Consider the following 26,499-nt stretch of genomic DNA (forward strand, 5'->3'; position numbering starts at 1 on the left):
GAGAACTTGCCTGGGGCGGGGATGCAGGGGCTGGGGGAAGTGAGGATGTGGACCCCAACCCCAGACAAGAGCAGAGCTTTTCTCCCGGGGCGAGTGGGGAAGGTAAGGGAGGACCGGAAACGCCACGCGAGAGCGCAGGAGCTAGGGACAGTGAAGGCTGCTCCCGTCCCGGAGGCCCTTTCCCGCTTTCCACCGGGATAGAGGGGGCGCTGGCCTGACTGGGAGCCAGGCGCCGTGGGCGCGCGCTGTACCGCCGACCAGGCCCTGACCGAAAGGTGGCCTTCGGGGACGCCGAAGTTACCCTGCGGAGGGGGCGGGGTCTCCCGGGGCCTGTCCAATCACGACGGCCACTCTCTCTATGTGCATACATTATGCTAATCCAGATCCCCGGTTCGCGGCGGGCCGGGCGAAGGTGAATATATTATGATAATGAGGCAGGCCGCACCGCGGGCCGGGCGCAGGGGGCGCTGGGCGGCGGGAGCGCCGGGGCGGGGGTCGGGGAGGAGGGACGCCGCGCTCGCGGCGCGCGCACTCACCCCGAGCATCCCGAGGGGTATTTAAGGCTTGCCGGCGCGGGGCCGCGGAGAGACGCCGGGCAGCGGCAGCTCGGGCCGTTTCGGGCTCGTCTCTCAGCACTCCCTGGCGCGGCGCTTTCGTGGTCTCTCTTCTCCCGGCCTGCCAGCGTCCGGCCGCAGCCAGGTGGGAAACAGGTCGGCGTCCGGGAAGGCACCGACTAGGTGGACCTAGGCCAAGTAGCGGGACGCAACAGGTCCGCGCGGCGGCCCCTCGCCCGCTGTCCCTCAGACTGAGAGCGCTCGCTCCCGGGGACCTCGGAGGAGGTCTCCCGGTGGGCTTCCCTTCAGTTTTTCACTCATTCGCCACTCAGTCCACGGACCGAGGGTGCTGGGAGGAGGGAAGAAGGCGGAGAATGGTCCTCGCCTGCTGGTCCAGACGCTGAGCCAAGCCAAGGTCCCTCTCCGCGCCCGCTCCCGTGCCGCCAAATAGTTGTGCCGCCACCGGTACTGAACTTTGGAGGACTCACCCTTTTCTTTCCTTTTACGAGTATTGGAGGCGGTCGAGGGAGGGAGGCGACGCCAAGGCAGCCGACCCCCACCAAGATGTTGGTGAAGAAACACACGGGGAAAGGAGGGGGCCGAGAGCCCGGACCTGCGGACTCGAGTCCCGCCGGGCAGCGCTGCTCTGCGGCCGTGCCTCCGTGCGCCGCCCTGTCTGCCCTCCTGTCAGTGGTCGCCGTCCTGTCTTGTCTGTACCTGGGGGTGAAAACCAACGACCTCCAGGCACGGATCGCCGCTCTCGAAACCGCCAAAGGGGCCCCTTCCATTCGTCTGCTGCCTGATACCCAGGATCAGCTCCAGGCCATGGTGCAAGAGAAAGTGGAGCGCCTTCTGGCTCAGGTGTGAGAGGTTGCGGGTATTTCGCACGTGGGTAGCCTCTTGTAAAGGCGGAATGCTGTGTGCGACCTGCGGCTGCCTTCACTGCGTGCTTGACTGTGTGCGCTGTGTTAGGCGTCGGTCTGCACTCCTTGTAGTTCGTGTTTGTGTCTGCACATCCCTTGATAATGCCACCTCATTCTTCATTCTTGATGAACATTGATGGGTCTTAAGGGGGGTGGGTTCTAGTTCTGTAGTCTCTTGTGATTCTCTTCCAATTGTGGGGCGGACATTCCTGGAGAACATAGATAGCCTCCATGTGTTGAAGGTTAGGGTCGTAGGTATTAGGAATACACCAAAAAAAAAAAAAATCACTCCAAAACACGAAAATGTCCCATGATCAGAATTATTTGTGCAGTTGAACCTTTACATATCAAGTGTTTAAACTTTTCTTTAGACTCTAGTTTTGGTTAAAGCATGCAGAGTCATTGCAGTTGGTAGTTGGAAAGAACATGTGTTTAAGAATGGCTTTCGAGTTTTTCTGAAACTTGCTTTCCCAACAGAGAAGCTGTGTGGCAGTGGTTGCCACACAACACCAGAATGCAGTTGACTTTCATATATGAAATACTGACTGTTTCTGGTAAGCTGCAGCTTACCTAGAACTGCAGAGTGTCTGTGCCGGGTTTGTGCAGTGAGAGTGTGTGCTGTGGAAAAGGGAGAGGTGGTAGTTGTTGAAGAATGGAGAAAAATATGGAATAAATCCAGCAATCTTAGGACAACGTCAATGGCCATTTTATGTTTTAGAGCTTTTGTACTGTTGCCTTTTGACTCAAGTCCAAATGAAAATGTACATGTTAGTTATGCAGGCTATGAAATGCTGGTAAATTGGGCATACAGCCAGACAAGTCCCAAATTCTCCACAATGCTACTGATGGTTGTTAATACTTCTCTTCCTACAGAAATCCTATGAACATATGGCTAAAATAAGAATTGCGAGAGACGCACCTTCAGAATGCAACTGCCCAGCAGGTAAAATGAAACTTATTTAGCAGGGCTTTTTCCAGAGCAGAACATTTTAAAACAAAGGTCTTGTGTCTGTCAACTCTACCTGTAATAATAGCAAAGAAAGAATGCAGACCCAACTTGCTTTAATAAAATCAACATGTCTCAGGCGAAAGGATGGCAAATAGAGCCTCAAATATTCTTTTAAGAAGCATAGTAAAGTCGTTGTGGGAAATCAAGGGACAGATAATGACTAAGGAAAATACAGGCAAAATGGTGAATAAAGGCAAAAGTTTTTAGAATCATGAATTGAAACATAGTCTTTGTGTTTCATAACATAATGCCTGTGGTAGATTAGAGAACTGTTAGATTTGAATGCTTTGGTGACTCAATCATTGCAGTCAGTGTAAGTTTCTTTTTTGTTCCATGTTGCATGTGATTATGTTGGAAATCTTCTACTCTTCACTTTTTTTCTTGGCCTGCATTGTTCTAGGCTATCAAAGGTTCTCTAGCCTATAACTAAAGGTAAGGACTAAAAGGAAATTAATTCTTTATCTGGAGTGTCTTCATTACAAACTAAATCATTCACAGAGCCTTCTCAGAAAAGACTCATGTGTGGTTGCCATTTTTCTGAGTAGCTTTAAGGAACTGTATTAATGACAACATAGAAGCACAGAGAAGAGACACAATGATGATTAAAATTCATGAAATCTTCCTCACAGACCTCTTAGCTTTGGTGGTGTTTTATCTATGAAACGAATATTTCAGAAGCCTCCAAATATGGCCATTGGGAAATGTGTAAAGGAGTAAGGAGATACAAGCTATCTAAATCCCCACGAGATGCCTTGATATTTCAGATAAATGTTGGTAGTACATTTATGAATGGTTTAGTTTCTTTTGTCTTCACACATAAGATGTGTTTCATGGTCAGGAACGTGGTAGACATTGATACAGTCATACATTTTATAATGATGTTTCAGTGATAGGCCACATACCCTGTTGGACCCATAAGATTACATTGCCTAGTGATGGTGTAGCCATCATCATTTGTGTAAGTACATTCTGATGTTTGTGGAATGATGCTTAACAATGTAATTCTCAGAATTGAGTCCCAGTTGTTATTCTATACCTTAATATGTATGGAAAGGTTTTTTTATATGCTAAGATATTTCTTCTTAATTTGTTTTGGCATAGTAAAATCAAGTACCATGTTTAGAAATTTTAAATGTCAACTCCAGGTTGTACATCATGAAATCATTACCGTGTGTGTATTCTATCCCATTGTTGATCATAATGGAACTGTAATTTTTACATGTAGGTCTTTGATCAGGAGACATGCATCAAGAAACAGGAAGACAGAGGGTTAGCATTTGCCATTGTAGGGTTCTTCCTTAGTTGTTTTAACTTGGGAAAGCCCTTAGAAGTCAGATATTCAGGCAAGACACTGTACTCGGTATGGGGATTAACTCCCAAGGTCTCATCCATCTATGAGGATTACTTGAATTTTCAGGACTGTTGGTAGAGGGCTTCACTGATCACACCAATGGGAGTTCAGCATGTTTTGGGTACAGAAATTTTGTGAAAAGTAGCTGGTGTTAAATTATTTTAGCTCTTAGTGAACTTGGTAGAAAGTAGAATAACAACATCCATAGCACTGATGTCTATTTTTTGAAAAAGATGTAATTGCTGCCTAATGTTGGGATAGTTATTGAAGTCTAACTTGTGATCTGTAAGAAAGCTGTTACATTTTAGAATTTGTGTTATCTTGAAAGATTATTTTGGACTACTTATCCCAACATGTGAACTGAATAACGAATTGGGATTTCCTTGGCCTTTTTGTTGGCTGTCATGAGCAGCTGCTTTACGTTTCTGTCGCCACTAGAGCTCCACATTGCATCAGGGATGACCTGGCAAGTTGAGAGGTAACCCTTGGAAGGTGTGCATTCTCTGACATAGCATCAAACAGGCTTCTTGCTGACGAACTTCTACTACAGGAACCCTTCCTTCTTGTGAAATAATCGGGCATCATAAAAATGAAGGCATTACATTGAAAATAGTGTCCTGGGGAAAACTATTTGAGTTTTGGTTAGCTAGGTGTTGTCTTAGGAAATGAACAGACTGACCTAGAGGGCTGGAAAGGAAGGAGAGGGGCCCTTCCTGCATGGTTTGGCTATAACTCTGGTTTGCAGTAAGAGTTGTCACCCAGACATCTGTTGGTAGGGCAGAGCGAGACAAGTACGTGACCTCAGCTCAGTTCCTGTGGACAGATGCCCACCCCTTGAAGTTGACACTCTTGTTGACAGTCTGCATTATTGAGCCAGAGACTGATTGTGAAGAAATAGCACTGTGTGTTGTTTACATTCATGATAATTGCTTTTGATAGAAGCCAGCTCCAAGAGGTTTATCCAGGTAGGCTCTAAGGAAATCATGGACTTTGTAAATGAAACACAGCCAGGGAGCCCGGAGGCAGTAGGGAGATGCTAGATGCTTTAGTGAATGACTCTACCTGTGGAGGTGCAGTCTCTAGATTTCCTTACTATCCAGCAAATGAAGTATGGGTAAAATAATTTCATAGGTGAGGAAATTGGTATTCACAGGAAGTGATTCACTTAACATATTCAAGGCAAAATTGGGATCCATGGCCATATTTGACAAACTCGTAAGCCCAGAGTTTAATGAAGAATAGAGAGTGGGAGACTAGTATCATGGTGTAACAGAAAAAGTTGCCATTTGTGATGCTGGTATCCCCTAGAGTTCTGTGTCCCAGCTGCTTCACTTCTGAGCCAGCTCCCTATCAGGTTAATGAACTGAGAAAAGCAGCTGAAGATGGTTGACATGTTGGGCCCCTGCTACGGATTTGAGAGGTTGGAAGAACCTGGTTTTGGCGTAACCCAGTCTTGGCCATTGTTGCCATCTGGAGAGTAAACCAGTAGATGAAAGAAGTTTATCCCACATCTCTGTAACTCTTCCAGGTACATGAATAAGTCTTAAAAGTTTTAGAGCTGGGTGATCTTGGATTGGAATTTTATATCTGCTACTGAATAACTGTGATCTTGGTCAAAGTAATGAGCTTCTCTATTCCAGTTTATTCATCTGCAAAACGTCTAATACATCCCTTATGGAGTGCTAATTCACTTGGATAATGTAGCGTATTATTGACTATTCATTAAATAATAATTGCAATTCTTATACCATGTATCTTCATTCTAATCTGGCCCTGGAGAAACATGATATAGGTAGGAAGACAGAGTTGGAAATGTTATGTCACTTAAGATCCAGTGGTAATTAGTGGCAGATTTTAGACTAAAACATGCCTAATTAAACTAATACTTCTGTAGTTCATTCATGCATAGCATAATCATACATGCATAATTATACATGTCACTTTCCCTTTTACCATTATCTCAGTTAAATTTTGTTCTTTACATATTTCTGCTAGTCTCTGAAGTTATTTATTCATTTCCCAAAGTTGCATAAAGGTTTGACCTTCAAAGTAAACCATGCCTGAAGTAGTGTGGGGATAAAGAATGTCTTCACAGTTTTCATGTGGGAGATTTACAAAAGATGTAGTTTAAATATCTCCCTCATTTTCAGACTTTAACAATTTTGCTGAAGTATAATGTAATATTCACCCATTTTTAGTAACCTTATAATTGAGCCATGATCACTGCAACCCTATTTTAGATAGTCTATATTACCTCCCAAAATTCATTTTCTTTTTTCATGTGCCCAGGAAACACTGTTTTTACGTATATTTGCTTTTAGGAAGTTCCTAATAGAAAATTTTGAAAAACCCATACAAATTGATATTCTGCTTAGTAGAATATTTGATTTAGCAGTAGCTGAGCTATGGAAATTCCATTGGTACGGGTGGCTTGGCTTATGTAAAATTTGACTCCCACATGAGAGAGTAAATTGACTCTTTGCTATGAGTGTAGAAATCTGTTTTGGTTTCTGTTCTTGAGTTCTACATAAAGTATGTATAAGCCAGGCATATTTCTGGGAGAGTATCTGTGATCCAACTGATAGAGAACAGTGGGATCCAGGCAGCCAACCAAATGAAGTTTAGACCATCAAGGTCTCTGTATCATTTATCACTGATGTTGCTGCCAAGGATATTTAGTGTAAGATCCTCTGTTATATAATGGGAATATGGACTAAAGAATCCCAAGTTCTGATCCTGGCTTTGTCATTAACATGTTATAAAATCTTTGGGAGGTCATTTCCAAGAACAACTTAGAGACTATTTTTGTATCTCAAGCACAGAAATGAAGTACAGTAATGGTCTATGAAGCACATTTTTCAATTCTCTAGGTTAGCTGAAGAGCCTGTCATAATATTTCCAAATACTCTACCAGGTACTAGGGAAGTGCTGATGTTCAAGTCCAACTGGATACTTGCCCTCATGTTGCTTGTATAACAATGAAGATGACATTTTAAAATGGCATTAATTTTTCAGATACAATAACTAGAGCTCAAAGTATTGTGTAATTTTAGGCATGTGACAATTAATATTACAGTTTTGTAAATACTACAGATTTTTTCATTTCTATGAGAAAAAGACATATGTAATTCATAATGTCTGGTTTCTGATGAAATATAGAAGCTCTAGCAATGAACAAAATGTTGACTTGCATAGCCTCATTTAGATTTTGGCTTTCCAAGAATTTATGGATGGATAAAGGTACACTTAAACTTGATCTACCTGTACTTATAGTGGAATAAGTGAAAACAGAAATGAACAACAACAAAAAACTTGCTATGGAGAAAATTTTTGTAGATAAGTATGGTAGGGATTTATTCTACTTTTTTCTTAAATAAATTTGAATGTCTAGATTACAGGACAGGGTTGCTGGAGATACTCATTGTGTGATAACCATCACATTAACACAACTGTGTCACTTGCCTGCACAGTTCATTTAGAGATTAGAAAGATACACTAGAGAATTTAGTAGATCCTTGTATAGACCTTGCAAGTCTATGTAAATGGTTTTCTGTAAGGTGGAGATACTTTGCTTACCTGTATTTGCATCTATAAATTCGAGTGCTAGAGCCCCTGGAGACTGACTGTGCTATTCTGGTTTTTGGTGGAAATTGTTGAAAATAATAGCTTTAAGAGTGGACACTCAGTTCTACTGTTTAAGAAGAGCCTTTAAATTACCTTGGCGTTATAAATTTATCATAGAAACTTGCATTTCCTTTTGGCATGATCCTTACTCATATTGCATTCTTGCTCCCCTCTCCCCCTAACCAAGTACATCAAGTAAGGGGATAGTAATGTGTCATTTTTTCATTTATGTAAGGTAAAGAGTAACCAGTGTACAGAAAAAAGGCAAGTTGAAATACTGTAAATGTTGCATAAATGAGAATAACAGACATTCCTTGCATTGTAAGCCTAAACCCTACAATGTTACATCCCAGTCTGGCCAAGCAGTCATGTTAATATTGTACGTCCCAGTGAGTACAGGCATTTGGATGTAACACTTCGGTAATCCAATAGTGACTGCTGGCAAAGTGCCTGATTCTCTGAAGGACAGATTGCCTCTGGAAACAGCGTTCTTTCTTAGTTTCTAAATTACTCACAGATAATAAAATTAACTTTTCAAATATTCTTTCTCTTACCATAGCAGTACTATTCTTCCACGAGCTAGGAAGTATTTGAGAAGGCTGTATCTTCTGCACAGCATTAGATTTCCTTCTGGCTCATTTGAAGAATGCATAGGTACAAGTAGCCTCTCAGGGTCATAATAAACTACTATGCTTCCTATTGCTGTGTAATTGTGCAAAATCACCACATGGCTTTAGAAGAACAATGTCTGGGGCAAGCACTTGGTATAATATTTAGGATGTCATTTAGGATGCCTGCATCCCATGTCAGAGTGCCCAGGTTTATGGGCTGCTCTGCTTCTGATGCAACTTCCTGCTAATGCCAAGTACTTGGATCCTTGCCTCTGAACAAGAAACCTGGATTGAGTTCCAGGCTCCTGACTTTGGCCTGACCCAACTCTGCTGATAGTGGATATTTGGATATTTGATGAGAGCTAATGCAAGCTCTATCTTTGCTGCTGTCTCTCTGCTTTTCAAATAAAATGAAAATAAATAAGAATGTTTTTCCCCCAACCCCCAACCGCTTCCCCAGTATCTGAACATGATTACAAGAATAGAGAAGGTGCCTCAAGAAGAGGATTAGGTAGAGAGCTTGGGGGAGGGAGAACATTCCAGATCCAGGCTGCATTGCAGGTCCCTGTGGGGTGCTTTCTGCTGCAGGGGAACCTCACTAGACACTTACCCAAATAACATCAATCTGTTATCTCAAATTGAAGCCAGCCAAAACCCATCCTGCAAAAATGTTTTTATTCCATCCTGCTACTTTGTAAACATTACTTGGTGGCTTGATGGAAGCTGAGAATGTGAAAACAATCTATGAGTCAGTCTGGGCTACAGGCTGTAGCTCAGTGTGTGGCAGCTAAACATAGATGCATCTCCAATCTCCGTGGTTTGCCAGTGTGGGTGAAGTTGCACACAGTGGAGTGGTGTAGGATACTATGATATTTGATTTTCTCCTGTGTTTGAGTTAAAAAGGACTATGACTTGTTCTATGTATCCGATCTTTAGAGATAATGGCTGTTTCTTTTGGAATTTGTTCAACAGCCTTACAGTTAGCAAATATCTTAAATGTCAAATCAGGATGGGTGTTTGATATAACAGTTAACATGCAGGCACCCAAATTTTGTATTTAAGTGTATGGATTTGAACCCTGATTCCATCCCAATTAGTTTTCTGCTAGTATGTACCTGGGAGGCAGCAGGTGATGGTTCACTCTGCCACCAAAATGGGAGACTTGGATTGAGGTCTAAGCTTCTGATTTTGACCTAATCTAGCCCTACTGGCTGCAAGCATTAGGGGAGTGAGCCAGTGGATGAAAGGTCTCTCTCTTCCTTTCAAATGAGCAGGTTAAAATTAAAAAGAATAAAATGTTCATATGGAAGTCACAAACTAAAATCAAGTATTCTTCATCATTTATGCCTTCAGTGACTATTCTGTAAATCATTTACAGGCTAAGATTCCCCAATAAAATGCCACAAGAGGCAGGCATCTCCACTTGTGTCCACAAGGAGGAGGAACTGAGCTGAAGAGCAGGACTTCTCCATTCTTAGTGCTCCTTCCCAGTTGAATTCATTGTTAACTTTTGTAACGGGAAAGGTTAATTGGATAGCTAAATAATTATTTCCACCTATATTTGAAAACTAGAGTGTCCTGTTGGCTTTGAGATTTTTAAAACCATGAAGTATTTTTTACACTCAAATTACTCAGTCTTATGAGTAGAGAAACTTACAGATGAAATTTAAGTTAGAATTACATAAACAGAATAAATGTACTAAATGTAATTGAATTTACAAGTTCGGTACTTGGTGCTTACCTTCAGTATATGTGCTGCCGAAGTAAGCATGGTGCTTACCTTTTATAATCTCCCAGGGTCTAGAATCATTTGGAATTACATACATGCATTCTAAATTGTTTCATCTGGAGTTTCCATTTCCCCTTCATCTAGTATACGATATCGTACTTGGAAAGATGTCTTTATTTTATCTCTTACTACATGAGTTGTGTCCTCTGATTGTATACTTTGGTAATATTGACAGTATTGAGTGGCTAACTAAAAGTAGTCAAGTGGGATAGGGGAAGAACCTATTATTTTCCTTTTTCTTTTTAACCAAAGAGTTCACATGCGAGAATTGTGAAAGATGGGAGAGAAATGTCACCTATGCTTTCAATCTGAGTTTAATCTGTATACCGTCACACTTAGAAAGCCTGATGTTAGAATTGTTTTGATAATGTCATCCTGAAAAGTAGAAAACCAGAGAAATACTACATTAAATTCTGCTTTAGAGAACCATCTTTAACCTTAATTTAGTATAGTTAAATGTATCATAAAAACTGGACATATTTCTTACTCAACGTTTCTGTTTTTTAGATGAGTTTGGGGATTTTTCAAAAAGAAACTGTTTTGCTTTTCCAGTAATTCTGAAACTCTTTGTGGTCTCGTGGACTCTAGAATCTGGTTGAAATTTTTTAGACATAAATTATGTAATAAGATAAAAGTGATTCCTGTAAACAATACATAAAAAGTGACCTTATAACCCTAGAGTCATGCTGAATATGCTTCCAAGTTCTAGGACTCTGTAAGTGAACTTTCTTTCTGAATGATACTGGTCTTTATCTTTCACAACTGCCATTCTGAAGATAATTCTGTGATTGGGATGAGTTGGGTCAAGTGGGTAAAAGATTGAATGACCCTCATGAGCTGATCTTGACACCTGCTAAATGGTAAGTAGTCCCATACAATTGTTTTCTACTTGCTGAGGAAGTGGGTTGGGCCTATCAGCCATCATTTTGAGGTCTTTGACAGGGGCGCTGGTTGGTATTCATGTATTTTGGGAGCTGTTTGGAGAGCTATCTATGACAGTTTATCTATTCAAGTTGAAGAATATGAGCATAAAGGTCTGAAACCTTGGCTTTATTGAGGGCTGAGCACCTTGTGAGTCATAAACATACATGTTAAAGCTCCCACACATCCTGAAGATCAAGCAGGCCAAGGAATTTACAATGTTTCTCCAAGGAGCTGAGTCTTTGAAAAAGTGAACTCTTAGAAGAAACCATGGTGTATGAAATTGAACATGCATATAGGCTGCCACACTGGTTGATGTCAAAGGATAGGATGCGCAGAGGCCAAAGTCCTACACCTTCTTCCTTTCTACTGCGCACTCCTTTATGCTATGATGGCCCATAAAATACCTCCAGAGGGCCTTAAAATTTCATGGGATTCTTTGAGGAAATCCCTGTGACTCTGCTCAGCATCATCCAAGTTGCTGTGTCTAGAAGTGCCTTCCACTTGTCAACATAGAGTTTCTCTCTAATATTCCGTACTATCGGTGTTGCTAGAAATAGTGAAAGTGAACTTACTTATTAACGGAATCCAGTAGTGACTGTTAATGCAATGATACCTCCCTAAAGCAGAGGCAGAGAATCTCTGGCTGTATAAGGCCCACAGAATCATTTATTCTGGCTCTTCCAAGGCAGTCACACGGGACACTGAAAGTTCAATGAATTTACAACAGGCTAAGTTTTAAGTTAGTGATTTTGTATGACTTGTGAGTGATATTATAAATACCCAAATTGTTCCTGCAAGTAAAATTTTGCTTACCCCTTCTCTCACGGGAGGTAGTGTTCCAACAAAAAGTATACATGGTCACAGTGCTGGAAAGCTAGTACTCGCATCATGTAGCTGAGTATTAGTCATGAGAAGGCCAACATCTCACTTTATCCTTTTTTTAAAAAGTCATTAAAAGTTTTGTTTGTTTGAAATGCAGAGAGACAGAGATCATCCATTTGCTGGCTCACTCCCCAAATGGCTGCAACAGCTGTGGCTGGACCAGACCTAAGACAGGAGCCAGGGATCCATCTTTGTCTCTCACATGGATGGCAGAGACCAAAGGACTTGTGCCATCTGAAGTCCTCCCAGACACAATAGCAGGGATCTAGGTTGGAAGTAGAGCAACTAGACCTGAGCTGGCACTGCATATGGGATGCTGTAACCATAAGCCACTGCCTGACCTGCTTTGCCTTATCATTGTCCCCAAACCACTGTGTAAAGTTGTCTAGTTACATAGTTACAATGTTGCTTTTTCTTTTTAATGACATTCTAAAAATATTTTTATCATAGTTTGTTCTTTTATCCTAGACCTTTATATATATGTATGACTTTTTAAAAAAAGAATTTATTAGAAAGGCAGAGAGGGAGGATCTGATGGAGAGAGAGTTTGCATCTACTAGTCTAATCCCCAAATAGCTGTGGTGGACCAAACTGAAACCAGAAGCTGCTTCAAGTTCTTGTCACGTTGGTCCTGGTGACTCAACTTGATCTTCCACTGCTTTCCCAGGTGCATTATCCAGGAGCCGGATTAGAAGTGGAGTAGCTGGGTCTTGAACTAGTGTCTGTATGGGAGGTAGTCATTGACATCACAGGCAATGGCTTTTTACCTTCTACATTACAATGCCAGGCCTCATTTGTGACTTTGTCACCAAGTTACTGTAACCTATTGTTTAAAATTTATTTATATTTATTTAAAGCACTTGATTTTTGAATGATGGTTAAAACAAGTAATATATGAAGAACAGCTCCCTCCCAGATTACATTTATCTGTCAGTATCCAAAGAGGGAATTTGCTTAAGTCAAAACTCTCTGTGGATTCCTAAGTTTGCAGATGTTCAAATGCCATGTGAAAAGTGATATATTTGCATAGAACCTATGTATTCTTTTGCCATCTCTAGATATACTTGATGCACTTTATGCCATCTCTAGATTCCTTGTGATATTGCTTACAATATCTACCAATAAAATCTTCATTAAATCTTGAAAAAATCATTTGAGAGAGCATTCCCTCTGCCATTTATTCCCCCAAGTACCTGCAAAGGCTTGGTGTGGACTAACAGAGCTGGAACTCACCTCAGATATCCCACCTTGTCAGGAACCCAGTCACTTGAGTCATTACCTGTTGGTTCCCAGAGTCTGCATTAGCAGGATGCTGGAGTCATTAGCTAGAAGCCAGTATTGAATGAGGCAAACAGGTGTAGAATGTGGGCATCTTAACTACAAGGGCAAAAGTTGTAGGAAAGCTGGTGAGATTGGTTTGTGTCCAATTTACTGGACTGGACGCAACAGTGAGTAGGAGTGAAGCTTTATTGAAGAATCAAGACAAGAAATGCAGGGATGGGTTGCAAGCCAAGGGGGTTCACAATTTAGGAGTATGGGTAGGTCTCAACATGTTGTCTCCAAGGAACAAGTGTGGTGGTTACATGTTAGCTTTGGTGAAAACAGAGGAAGTCGTGATGGCACTCTTTCTAACTTCTTGCTGTGAAAACCTAAATCTTGGTTTCCATTAGCAGATATTTGCTATAAGGAGCTTCCATTCTGTTTTGTTGAATTTTTATCTGCTGCTGGGAGCTAGCCTGGAGCCAGCCTGACCTGCTTCTAGTCTTGTTTTCCCTCACAAACACCTCTGTGAGGGTAAACAATTAATGTGCTATAGAGAAAAATGACAAAGTGTATACATGTTCAGTATAGATGGAGCTTTTGTTTTCAGATATTTTCCACCGAGGTAGGTTAAATCCGATGATTCGGAACTTAGGATGTGGAGGGCTATATTTATAGAAAATCTACATTGTAAAAAGCTATTATTCAAGATTGCCTTCCTTGATTTTTGGGCATTTGTGAAATGAGGATGTTTATATATTGAAATTTAAATGGATAGCATAATGAGAGTATATGAATTGTGTATTTACATAATAGGAAATCTCCTTAAGAATTAACATTTGGATGAACAGTGAATGAAACATGCAGTACATTTCAGAGAAGTGTAAGTCTGGCTACAACCATACTGTCCTAAGTACTATGAAGCTGAATGTGAAAGCTAATACTGCATTTCTCATTGAAGTGGATGTCCACTGTCATCAGCAGTGCTATTTACTACATGAGTAGCTAGTTGTGGACAGTTGTTTGGCCGCATTAAGCACCTTCGCCAGTTGCCTTGTAGGACATACAATAGAATGAGGCAGCAACTGTCTGAATTACTGAGCTTTGGTGAATCATTTAGTTTCTCTTTACAAGTCTTTTCCTATGGACTTCAAAGAAGAGAAAATGCCTTTTTACCTACCTATCTTCGAAAAGTTCATCATAAGTAAAGCAACAAAGATAGGAAAGTTGGTTAAGCAATAAAGACTGGAAAGACCATCCATAGCTATTGTAAACCACAAAAATAAGAGAATTCACCAAACAAACTGCATCCCTTAAATTTACCTCCTAGACTCCAGGTATGCTGATCATTTCCTAGGCCTCTAGGTAGCAGGCCTCATGGTGTGACTCAATGCTATTATGTGTGTTAGGCATCTGCAAGTTTTTAATAAAAAGAAAGCTCTAGCATTGAGAAATTACATCCATAAAGAAACCAGGGTTTTTATGTTCTTGTATATAGTTTCCTTCTGTGCAGAGTTATATAATGCTCTAAATTCTAGCTACTTCTGAAGATTCTTTCCTGAATATTGGTTTGGTTCTGCAATCACTTTTTCTATGAGGAATGCAATGTGTTGGCATTTTTGGAATATTAAAGGAAATGTTAATTTATATTTTTAGCAAAAGGTATCCTTAACTTTAGTGGTCTCAGGTATATGTTTTGTTTGCTCTGCTATATTGGACTTAGAATGTGTTTTAATCTTTTAAACATTCATCTTTTTTTGAGCAGCAAACCCTTGCTTCCATCATCAATCTTTGAGAAGAAATCTTAGACTGAGGAATTTTATTATCAGTCACATATCCGCTGCATATGTGTATCATATATCATTTTCTCACCATTTTCAATTTATTATATCTCCATTTTGTTTAACCGTAGTCATATGCTGATCACATCTTAGACATTCACACTCTTCACCTTGTAGCATGTAAGGAGATTCAGGTTTGTTGTGTTTCTGAAGACCCAAGGTAAACCAGCAGACCTGTCAGCCAGCTCCTCGGGGAACAAGCACTCCCCTGCGTGGGCCAGTGTTAGCAGACAGTGCACAGGATTGTCTATGCTGTAGCAATATGGCTATGACACCACAAAGAGATGCTCTTTGGTATCCCTAAGTAAGTACCCCGTGTTCCAGTTAGGCCCTGCTCCTGTCTGCTCTTCCTCATCCAGCATGATTGCAAGCTCTGTGCTACCTCCACTGGGTTCATGGATAATTCTCCTAGGCTCGCACAAGACCTTAGTAGTTGTGGGTCCCCAAATCTCCAGGCCTTTCCTTGGGAACAGCTGTTTTATATACAGTGGCGTAAATTAAGAACTGCTGATGGCAGATGTCAGCGTTCTCCAAAATTTAAAAATAGTGTATATTTTTCTTAAAAATTATTGATAAGCATGAACTTTCAAAAACCATAGAATTTAGACTCTCATAAAAATATGAACAGGTGACCATAAGAAATTTTTTACCTGGGGTTAGCCTTGTGGCACAGTGGATTAATTTATTGCTTTGCATGCCTGCATCCCAGGTAATGGCAGTGCCTGGGCTTGAGTCTTGCCTCCACTCCCAACTCAACTTTCCATTAATACGTCCTTAGAGGCAGGGGGCGGTGGTCTGAGCACTTGGGTTCCTGCTTCCTGGCCTAACCCCAACTGCCCAGACATTTGGGAGAGTGAACCTGTGGCTGAAAGCTTCTCATACCCTATGTGCCCCCCTCCCTCTATCCCTCTCTGTCCGTCTGTTTTTCAAATAAATAAAAACACATGCTTTTTACCTGCATCACATAAGAAACCAGTTCACATGTTCTAACATGTTCAGAGGAGAATTTAGACAGAGACATTTATAGTTAAGGAATGTTGAAACTCATGTGAATTGTACTTAGAATTTGCAGAACTATAGGCTAAAGTTATTTTGCATTGCTATAATTTACAATTATAAATTACCTCCTAAAGGCTCAGGATAATATAAGCATGAAGGTGTGATCTGCAGAACACAGTTTTATTTTGGAGCACAAGCGTTTTTCTATATTACTAAAAACACCATGCAAAAAAGTTTCTTAAGCAGTTTTTTTTCTGTATGGTATGTGATAATAATGATTATTACTTGGTCTCTTTCCATGTTTCCATCCTGTGGGTTATGTGGTATTTGATTTTCTTATGGTTATTAGATTTAGTTAAGGAACAGTTGCTTTGGGTTCGGGCTGTATATGCTGGGCTTACAGGAGTGGTGCTCGTTGCTCTACCCACATCAACATGATTCATGTTGAATGACCTTTGTTTCAGTTAGATGCTTTAGAAGACTTAGCTTCCTGCATTTAGGTATTGAAGAATAATTGCACTAAAATTAAAAGTTGCTGGCCTTGCTTTTATGTTTTGGGAAAGTTATACCCAGAGAATGACTTTTGCTAAACTCTTCTGAAAGATTAGTGGTATCAGGTGAGCATAAGATTGAAAGACAATGAGAGATTACCAAAGTTGAACCTGTAGACAAATATAACCAATTTTAATAGATTTCATTTAGAATTAACTGGTAGAAACTCAGAATGTCAGTTCACTTTACACATCTTCAAAACAGCAACTTTTGGTTGCCTTTTGGTATTTTGGTATTTGATTTTTGTACTATTTTCTATGAAAATTGAAAAGCAGGATACTTTACAGAAGTGCTGCTGGCATAACAATGAGGCAGCTTCTCTGAAGATGACGGCCTCTGTTGGTTGCTGGGTTTAATTTTGAATTTTGACTCCTCCCCAGGGCTGCCTTCCATAACAGTTGTTTCTGAGAAAACTTGGACTTCCTTTTAGGTTTTGGTTCAGGTTCCAGGTCAGGTATTGTAGAACAGACCAACTTGGGTTGTTAGGAACAGGGAGCTACTTAAGTGGCCTTAAGCAACAACTGGATAGGAATTCTCAATTACCATTACTGACATTATGGGAAGGATTATTTCTTTGGAGTGAGATGCTATTTTGTGTATTGTAGGATGTGTAGCAGCAATCTCAGCTGCTGCTGTTTCTTGAAATATTATTTCTGTTGGGAAGTTAGATATACAGAGAGGAGGAGAAACAGAGAAAGATCTTCCGTCTGCTGATTTACTCCCGAGTTGCTGCAATAGCTGGAGCTGAGCTGATCCGGGGCCAGGAGCCAGGAGCTTTTTCTGGATCTCCCACGCAGGTGCAGGATTCCAAGGCTTTGGGCCATCCTCAACTGCTTTCCCAAGCCACAAGCAGGGAGCTGGATGGGAAGTGAAGCAGCTGGGATTAGAATGTGTGCCTATACGTGATCCTGGTGCATGCAAGGTGAGGACTTTGGCCACTAGGCTATTGCGCCGGCCCTAACCTTAGCTTTTATCCACTGGATACTCTTGCGTTCCTTGGTTTTCATAAGTAAACATTTCTTCAGACATCGTCAAATGTCCTGGATTGGTTAAAATGACTTTCATTTTAAAAAAAATACTCTTAAACAGGATAAAGGCAGGCAGGAATTCTTACTTTGCAGCTAGTTCTTGCGGAAGAGTAAAACAAGAGGATGGGTGGTCAGAATGAAAGGGTCTGTGATCTGCCTCCAAGCAGGAGGCATCTGCTGCTGAGAGAGAGAGAGAGAGAGAAGGAGAGAGAGAGAGAGAGAGAGAGAGAGAGAGAGAGAGAGTGTGTGTGTGTGTGTGTGTGTGTGAGTGAGTGAGTGAGTGAAGGGGGGAGGTTGAGGAGGTCAGAGGGGCCATGGGCTTCAGAATTCTTCTGCTCTGCTGCATCTGTCAGAATTACCTTCCTCTGCTTCTGCCTTGTGACTTTCTTGCTGCCTTATAGTCAGTGTAGCTCAAGGTCAGCCTCTATGTGTTTGATATCATTAGCTATTATTAAATTATCAGATTATTATTATTAAATTCTTTGCTATTAAATCATGAATGCACATGACAACAGTAGAAACTTATGAATGGAAGATGGGGCACAGCACCCTGCATCTCTTTGCAGAGAATCTATAGTTGAGATTGTTGTGTAGGTTCCCAACACAAAGTGATTTCCATTGTTCCTTATCCAGGCTGCAGATTATTCTATTGCTGTTGTCCATGATCTAATGAGAAGGCTGATCTCTTCTGAAAGCGCTCCCTCTTCTGATTTTCCTTTTTCTTGAGGAAGAGGACTTTGGTTCCTGCTTTTACCACCCTGTGAATCCCCAGCCCAGGCTGTGTATGTGCGAGCTTAGTAAATACTTCTTGACTAGATTACCGATGTGATGTGCTGTTGCTGCATGTTTTATTTTTAAAACATCCTTCATTTGTAACATTTGTAGACTTTGGAGGTATAAATGTATCAACAGAGTCAATTTCCAGTTAACAAAATGGGATTAGTTATGGTTGAGCGTTTATTAGCTCTGTTTTAAATTTCTCAAGTTTATTAATTTAAGTTTTATTAGTGAACATGTTTAACAATTAGCTTGCAAATGGAGCACTTAGTTATTGAGTCAGGGCCTGGCTTCTGCCACCCTCTAGGATATTCCTGTTCCCAAGTAACCGGTGTTGTGTTATTCTTGTTAATGTTGCTGACATCATGTTATGCCTCTCCTAGTGCTTTTTTTTGTTATATTTTATTTATTTGAAAGGCAAAAAGAGACAGCAATATTCCACTTGCTGGTTCATTCCCCAAAAGTCTGCAAAACCCAGGAAAGGGCTACACCAAACCAGGAACAGATCCTAATGCAGAACACCTCAGTGAATGAAGGAGACTTAAGCTTGAGTCGGCTCATGCCATTCCTGGGTGCACATTAGCAAGGAGCTGGAATCGAGAGCAGAGCCAGGATTGGGTCCCAGGCACTTGGGTGGGAAGGGGACAAGCAGTGTATTCTAAGTTAATCCTGCTCCTGCTTGTGTTTTAGAAATTCAGTTCTGAGAAAATGTTTAAAGAGCATGTAGACGTAGATTACATTGGATACTTGAATTCTCTTGGTTACATTCTAGGTGTGCGGTGCTTTAAGTTAAATTTTCCGAAATAGCCTTCTCAATTTTTTGAAAGTGTGTCATTTGAAATTATCTATGTATGTAGTATTCACCATATGATTTCTGTACCCCATCCTCACCCTATGTTGTAAAAAAAAAAAAAATCTAGTTGAATACCTTTGTGTTCTGGCAGCTCTAAAGTGGTTGCAAATCATTGGTTATACTTATTTTGATTAAGTGTTGTTAGCTCATTCAGAGTTTCCAGTTAGAGCATGTCGTTTTTACAGTATTGGAGGTTGATCTGAGTCTAGCTCTAGATGTCACCAGACAGGCACATGGGCAAGGCGAGAGAGAAGAAAATCTCCCTTGTTCTAGGTACCGTTCTGTTAACTGATGCAGCCTAGGATTACAACCATGTCCTTGCTGGTCTCATATCTGTTGGCTGTTACTGAGTTTAGCATTGATGAAAACTCCTACTTATTTTCTAAACGTGGTTATTTTCCTTGCTTCCTCATTCCTTATTGCACCTTCTTTTTTTCCCATTTTGAGAAAAGGAGGCACACTCAAAATATGTGTGTGTGTGTATATATATATATATATATTCTAACTTTTCATCTGTTTTTATAAAGCCCAACTCCAACCTTGTCAATATTTGTTGCGGTCACAATTTTTTTTTTCAGTTTATTTTCCAACTCCTCTTAGCTTCATGTGACTTGGAAATTTGAAAAAAATTGAATAACAGTGTGTTCCTGTTCTTTTGTGAGAAATGCCTCAATTTGAGTGAGTTCAGGACAGACCCCGAAGGCTTTCCAGTAGTTTTTTGATGGCCATTAACCTACTTATGATGGGTCATCCACTTCCTTGTGTTTTGTACATTGCAGTGCTTTAAATTGTGATAGAACACTATTCCTTTTTCACATAAAAAATATAAAGGAAGACAGTTTCAAGATCTAATAGAGATTGAATTTAAAAACATAAGCATTTTATTTTAGGATTTGTGTCATTTGGAATATCCCATGTAGGGAACAAATCAAAATTTCCAAACTTCTTTGCTTTTAGACAAAATAATATAGCCAATAGTAGTTTGCTGTGTGGATCAGCAGATGTTTTCCCATCAAGGTTATACAAATGGAATTCATTTGGAAATTTGCAGAGCTTTAGTTCAGATTGTCCAAGTTTACTAAGGCAACTGTTTCCCTACTTGGAGCAGTAGAGCTTGATACTGTATAGAAAGGAGGAGACAATAGTACAAAACAGTTCAGGGATAACACTCCAGTTAGGACTAAGGTTCAAAGCCAGAAGGCAAACTCATTTTCCAAGCTCGTAACCTAAGTGTAGAAAGTTTGTTAGACTAGGTATCCTGCTGTAGATCAGAGTATAAGATCCCATTAGAACACTGCAGTCCTCTTAAGAGCACCTGCTTTTAGAGTGGCCTAAAGCCTAACTTAAGTGTTTAGTTAAACTGCCTAACTCAGCTGTTGGAGCTCCTTACCTCATCTACACAGGAAGACTTCATTTTAGGAGAAAAAATTATGTAATTTATGTAAATTTCTTCTTTTTCAGCACAGTTGTTCTAGTTAATAATGCTTTCCTTGTGACACATTTCAGCTTGCTGTTACATTGGTCCAGAATATATTTCTCTTTGCTTAAGAGTGTGATCTTGAAGTCAGCGTTGTGTTATAATATATTTGCCACAGCCAACAACACTGTCCTCTTGTCCCAGAGGGCTGGTTCATCTACCAGTAGCTACACCCTGGATTTGGCTCCCTACTTGTGATCTGGGAAAGCAACAGCAGAGAGCCCACATACTTACACCACTTACAGATGTCCATGAGTTGATTCCTGGGCTCCTGCCTTCAGCCTGGCCCAGGCCTAGTTTTTTAGGGAGTGAGCCAGCAAGATAGAATATAGAGCTGTGGCTCTCCATCTCTCACTGTGTCCTGCCTTTTATGTCAGTAAATCTTGGGCTCGGTGCAGTAGCCTAGCGGCTAAGGTCCTCACCTTGCATGCTGGGTTCCCATATGGGTGCCAGTTCTAGTCCTGGCTGCCCCGCTTTTGGCTTGTGACCTGGGAAGGCAGCTGAGGACGGCCTGAAGCCTTGGGACCCTGCACCCACATGGGCGACCCAGAAGAGCTCCTGGCTCCTGGCTTCTGGTTGGCACAGCTCCAGCCATTGTGGTCACTTGGTGGGGTGAATCAATGGACACAAGGTCTTCTGTCTGTCCTCCTCTTGGTAAATCTGACTTTCTAATAAAAATGAATAAATCTTTTAAAAATTATCTCTGCCCTTTGTTTCTTCAATGTTTCACCACCAATAGAGTAATAATAAAAGAATTTAAATAATATCTGGATGTAATGATGCATAATGTTTTTATGTTATAGCAATTCTTTTTGTGAAGTCTGAGTCATATAACAATGTTGTATCACTTAAATATTCAAGACTTCACAGATTTATTTAGAACATAGCACTAAATTTTTTCTTGCAAAGATAGTGTAAAATAAGTTTTGGTATAAAGATAGTACAATTCATTGTAAAATCATGCTAAATGTTTATTTTATCACCATTTAGCAATTTCTTTTTTATATACTTGTTAATGTTTTTGTAAGTTACATTGCAGACACATGATTTAATGAGTGTGTGCATTGCTGATACACACAGTTGGAAGTCATAATTCAAATGTTCTAAACATTACATAGCCCACAATGCAGGCATCCAAGATGTACTTGTAAAATCCAAGATGTACTTGTAAAATGAACGTTTGGTGACATCCTCCCTGAAGTTTCAGGGGATTGTGGAAGATAGGTAACGTAGCAAGTGATGTTTTAGCAGATCTTGATCCTGTGATTGGCTTGTAAAATGTAGAATCTCTGATATCTCTTCCTTTTTTTCAACCTTTACCTCAAATCAGTAATGTTTTGGTGAGCAGTCTTTACATTGTTTTTCTCACGGTTTTTATTCATTTATTTTTTAATATGCAACATTTTTAGTTCATTGCTACATCTAGCTTCTGGTTCAATTTTTATTTGCTACAGGGAAGAAATAATCTTCTAATTATAAAGAATGTTTTAATTTCAGTAATCATTGAACTTTTTTTCCAGAAGGATTTATAGGAAGGAACTTTGGTTTCTGCTGTTTCTGCTCTTTGGGGAACCAGACTTAAAACACAGCCAGAAATCCATCAACATTCTGCTGTGCTTTGTGGAGCTGCTGAAGAATTGCTTAACACAAACTTTAGTGTTCACATTAGAAAAGCGATTTCAGTGAGAGATGAACTAGATTTAAAAACAAACTTGAAGCAAAAATGTGGTTTCACTGCATGAATCATCGGTTCTCTCCATTAGGTGGTTTTCTGCTGCCTACCGGATGACATATCCCTGAGACTCAGCCAGGAGAATTTATGATTATATTATCGATAGCACATTTGACTATAAGTTTAAAAAGTACATTGACTGTTCTAGGAGGCAGAGTGTTTTTAAGGAAAAAAGTGACTAGCAAAAGTGTTTGTATTGCTATAAATTCAAGCAGTAATTTTGAAATGAAGATACCCTCTATAGCTTTCCTAGTTTCATCATTGCTCCTTTTGAGCTAGTTATGTATGAGCTTTTAAATCAGCTTAGTAACCATTAAACATTGATGAACTTGGATATGTTTATTCTATTCTTGAATATTATTTTAGCTTTTCGCATGTAAGATTTGCGTTGGGATTGGTGACCAGTAGCTAAGAACGCCTAAATGACCTTTGTAGTTTACAGTTGGCTCATGACCAGATGCCATCTAGAAGGAACTACCTGAACACCTGAAGTACTTTGCAACACGCAGTGTCTCCTGTAATGTGGGATATCGGTGTCATAGGCCTTAGTTTAACCTGCTTATAACAGGCTTTAACAGGCTTATAACTCTAACAAGCCATAGGTTCTTTGGGAGTTTATCTTTGGTTTGGAAATAGAGATGCATACTACATTGTATCCTAACAATTCGTTATGATAGTTTCTGGTACATAGTTACTATATTTCCACTTAAATACAAAGTCATAAACCAAAATTAGCAATAGGAACAGTAATAAAAATTTACAACAACATGGAGTTATATAACATGCCACTGAATGACCAATATGTTACTGAAGAAATGGAAAAAAAATTAAAAACCTTTCCTGAGGAAAGTGACACTACTGTATAATCGGTGTGTCACTGCAGAAATTAGTAGGAGATAAGTTGTTTTTTAAAAAAATGTTTTGTCTTATGAAAAGTCAGTTTGTTTCAAGTTATACAAAAAGGTATTTTTCTAAAAATTCATAAAATTCACCTCTTACCATTAAACACTGAATCTATTACATTTATTGGTTCTTAAATATGAAAGTCTTACAGTAAGGTTTATAATTAAGGGAAAAATTAAAATAGAAATTTAAATCAGTTAACCAAAGAGGATTAACTTACATTCTGCCGTAGTCTACATATTTGTATACTCCCCAGAGATATATTGAAGCCTAATATTCCAAGTTGTAGCATTGCACGATGGGACCTCTGGAGTTAATGGCCTTATAAAGTCTATCCCAGAGTTATCTTGCCCCTTCTGTCATGTGGTGCCATCTCTAGAAGGCATCTGTGAGAAAGAAGGCCACCATAGGATACTGAATTTGCCAGTACCATTTTTTTGGTACTTATCTGCAAAATGTTTTAACTTAAAAAGATACTTATTTTGGGCCTGGTGTGATAGCCTAGTGGTTAAATTCTTGCCTTGCATGCATCAGGATCCCATATGGGCACTGGTTCATGTCCTGGCTGCTCCACTTCTATTTCAGCTCTCTGCTTCTGACCTGGGAAGGCAGTGGAGGACGGCTCAAAGCCTTGGGACCCGGTGGTAGACTCAGAAGAAGCTGCTGGCTTTGTATTGGCTTAGCTCTGGCTGTTGTTGCCACTTTGGGAGTGAGCAAGTGGATGGGAGATCTTTCTGTCTCTCCTTTTCTCTGTATATCTACCTCTCAAAAAAAAAGAAACTTGTCTTTTTGTTATAACAGCCTAACTGGACTAAGAAAATAGTTCTTAAAAATTTGAACTCAGGGGCTGACATTGCAGCGCACAGTAGGCAAAACTGGTCCTTGTGTTCCTGGCATCCCGTATGGGTGCTGGTTTATGTCCTGGCTGCTCTATTTCAGATCTAGCTCCTACTAACTGCCCAAGTCTTTGCACCCTTGAACCCGTGTGTGAGACTTGGAAAAAGCTGCCACTTCTGATTTTCCGTGACTGTTGCAACAACCTGCGGAGTGACCCAGTGATTGGAAGATCTGTTTCTCCCCCTTTCTGGAACTCTTTTATGTAAATAAATCTTTAAAAGAAGAGAAAGAAGATCAACTCAAAAGTATGTAAACTCAAATGGGCAACAAAGATACGAGGAAATATTTAGTGTCTTTAGCAATCAAAGAATGGATGTTATAAAAATGACAAAAATAAAAAATGAAAAAATGCAGTTGAGAAACTGAGAACCTTTTATATGTTGCTGGCCAGAGTGTTGGTTAGTGCAGCCATTATGTAGAGCAGTATGTGGGGTTCCCAGAAAACTAATAATGGAGCTGTTGTATGATCTGGCTATTCCCTGTCCAGGTCTATATCCAAATGAAATGAAGTCAGCTTATGAAAACAGTTCTGCGTCTGTCATAGCACTCTTCGTATCAGCCAAATTCTGACATCAGCATAAAGTTCAATAAGTTGATGAGTAGATACAGAAAATGTGTGTGTGTGTGTGTGTGTGTGTGTGTGTGTGGTGGAGTATTATGCATCTGTTAAAAAGGATAAAATCCTGGTATTTGTAGTAAAAACAGAATTGAAGATCATTATAAGTGAAATAAGCACAACATAGACAAATAGTGTGATTATTAGACGCAGGGAAGTCTTAGTGGATAGAGATAGAGGGAGGTGGAACAAATGCTACTGAAACAAGTAATAGCTGTTTCACAGCATGGTGGGGTGACTTCAGTTCACAAGAGTGTATTCTACTATGCAAAGAGCTGCGAGAGGAGGAGAGAGAAAGAATTGTAAATGATACTTGCCTGATTTCATCATTCCATGCTGTATACATGTGGTAAAATACCAAGTAATAACCTATAAAAATGCAAGTATTGTTATGTTAATAAAAACTTTAACATAATTGTCAAGAGACCTCTAAGGGAAGTGGACATGATATTCACTGAATTCCACAGGCAACTGGAACTAGAAGGTTCTCGATGGGAATAACATTAATGGAAGATGATTTCTCACAGTTAGCCAGGCCTAAATACATTGTAAAATTTTCTCCTGGTTTTGATAGTGTATGTAGTTCTTCAGGGTGCTCTAGGAACTGGCAGATGGCCTCTCGGCTATACAGATATGACTTCCATAGGAGAAAGTTACAAAATATTTCCTAGAGAATTACTTAAGCTGCCAGTTTTTACTGACTGTATTTTAAGTATTTATGCTGCTGCTTTGATGAAACTGTCCAGTATTTTTTACTTTAATATGGCAATTCAACACATGATAAATAAGAATGCTAGAAAGAGGATATATGATAATTGTACATTTATTGACTGAAATGTTGCATGCTCACTGATTAGTCAGTTATACTGAATTTTAAGTTTTATAGATCAAATTCTTCCACTGTACAGCTGCTTGCCCTTTAGGCTCTTTGGGGTTCTGGAAGTGAGAATTAATATTCACATGTGAAGTCATAATGTAATAGAATAGTAAACTATTGATTTGGCCAGAAAGCATAAATATTGGACTGCAGAACCGGAAGAAGATACTTGGAAATGATGTATAATAAGTTCTCTGAAAGGTTCCCAGTTATCTGCTACTGAGTGAAAATTTCCTGTGATCTGTGTATAATATTTTCAAGAAACACTGTTACTATTATAGATTCTCTTGGTGGATTGTTCTGTTACAAATAGGATGCATTCAAATTAGTTTCTAGGTACAGTTGGTCTTTAGAAATTTTGAAAAAAATTTGTTTAAACATTGAAGAACTCTGTTTAGATTGCTCCCTGACATGTCTGTTACCCCACTTCTTGTTTTTCTTCCAGGTTGATCACTTAAACTGTAATCTCAGACTTTTCAGTAAACACCCTAAATTAGAATGAATGTGTGGTTGGTCATGGACTTTACGCATGGGTTGCTACCTGACAGGTTGGATATGTTGGTCATTGAGAAAATACTGAGATTTTCCAGCATCCTTTTCAGAAGGATGAATGGAAGGATGTGAAGAAGGCCAGTTGCTGCTGTATTATTAAAAGTCTTATTTCCTACTTCACAATAGATAAGAGTTCCACTATGTGGTGCACAATTTGAATTATGTACGAGGTCTTTGATTTATATTTAAGAGAAACAACAAGAAACTGGAGCAGGTTTAGAATAAGGTTATCAGGATGAAAAACATATGAAGTTTATCTTACAGGAATTACAGCAGAACAACAAATGGAACCATTTACCTTGAAAAACCTGAAAGTTAGAGGTGATGGTGGTAGTGATGCTAAGAAAGCATGGTGGTTTTCTTCTGATTTTAGGGTATAGTGAGTCATAACTACAGAGCAGATATGCACTTCAAGAGTAGAAGCTAATGAGGAACAACTTGAAAATAAGAAGCGGTTCCTCCCCCCCC

The 26,499-nt window shown here is 39.9% G+C and overlaps 1 protein-coding gene across 1 annotated transcript in view; it reads left to right on the top strand.

Moving 5' to 3' along the window:
* The first annotated feature begins 821 nt into the window (after positions 1-821).
* The window catches only part of COL25A1 (collagen type XXV alpha 1 chain), a 460,541-nt gene continuing 434,863 nt past the window's right edge, over positions 822-26,499 (top strand). The window contains exons 1-2 of the mRNA XM_058666694.1: positions 822-1,415; positions 2,351-2,420. Of these exons, the coding sequence (XP_058522677.1) occupies positions 1,119-1,415; positions 2,351-2,420 (367 nt within the window). The 5' untranslated portion in view covers positions 822-1,118. The remainder of the gene's footprint in view (positions 1,416-2,350; positions 2,421-26,499) is intronic.

The sequence above is a fragment of the Ochotona princeps genome, chromosome 7 (assembly GCF_030435755.1).
Source record: "Ochotona princeps isolate mOchPri1 chromosome 7, mOchPri1.hap1, whole genome shotgun sequence".
NCBI classification, from domain to species: Eukaryota; Metazoa; Chordata; class Mammalia; order Lagomorpha; family Ochotonidae; genus Ochotona; species Ochotona princeps.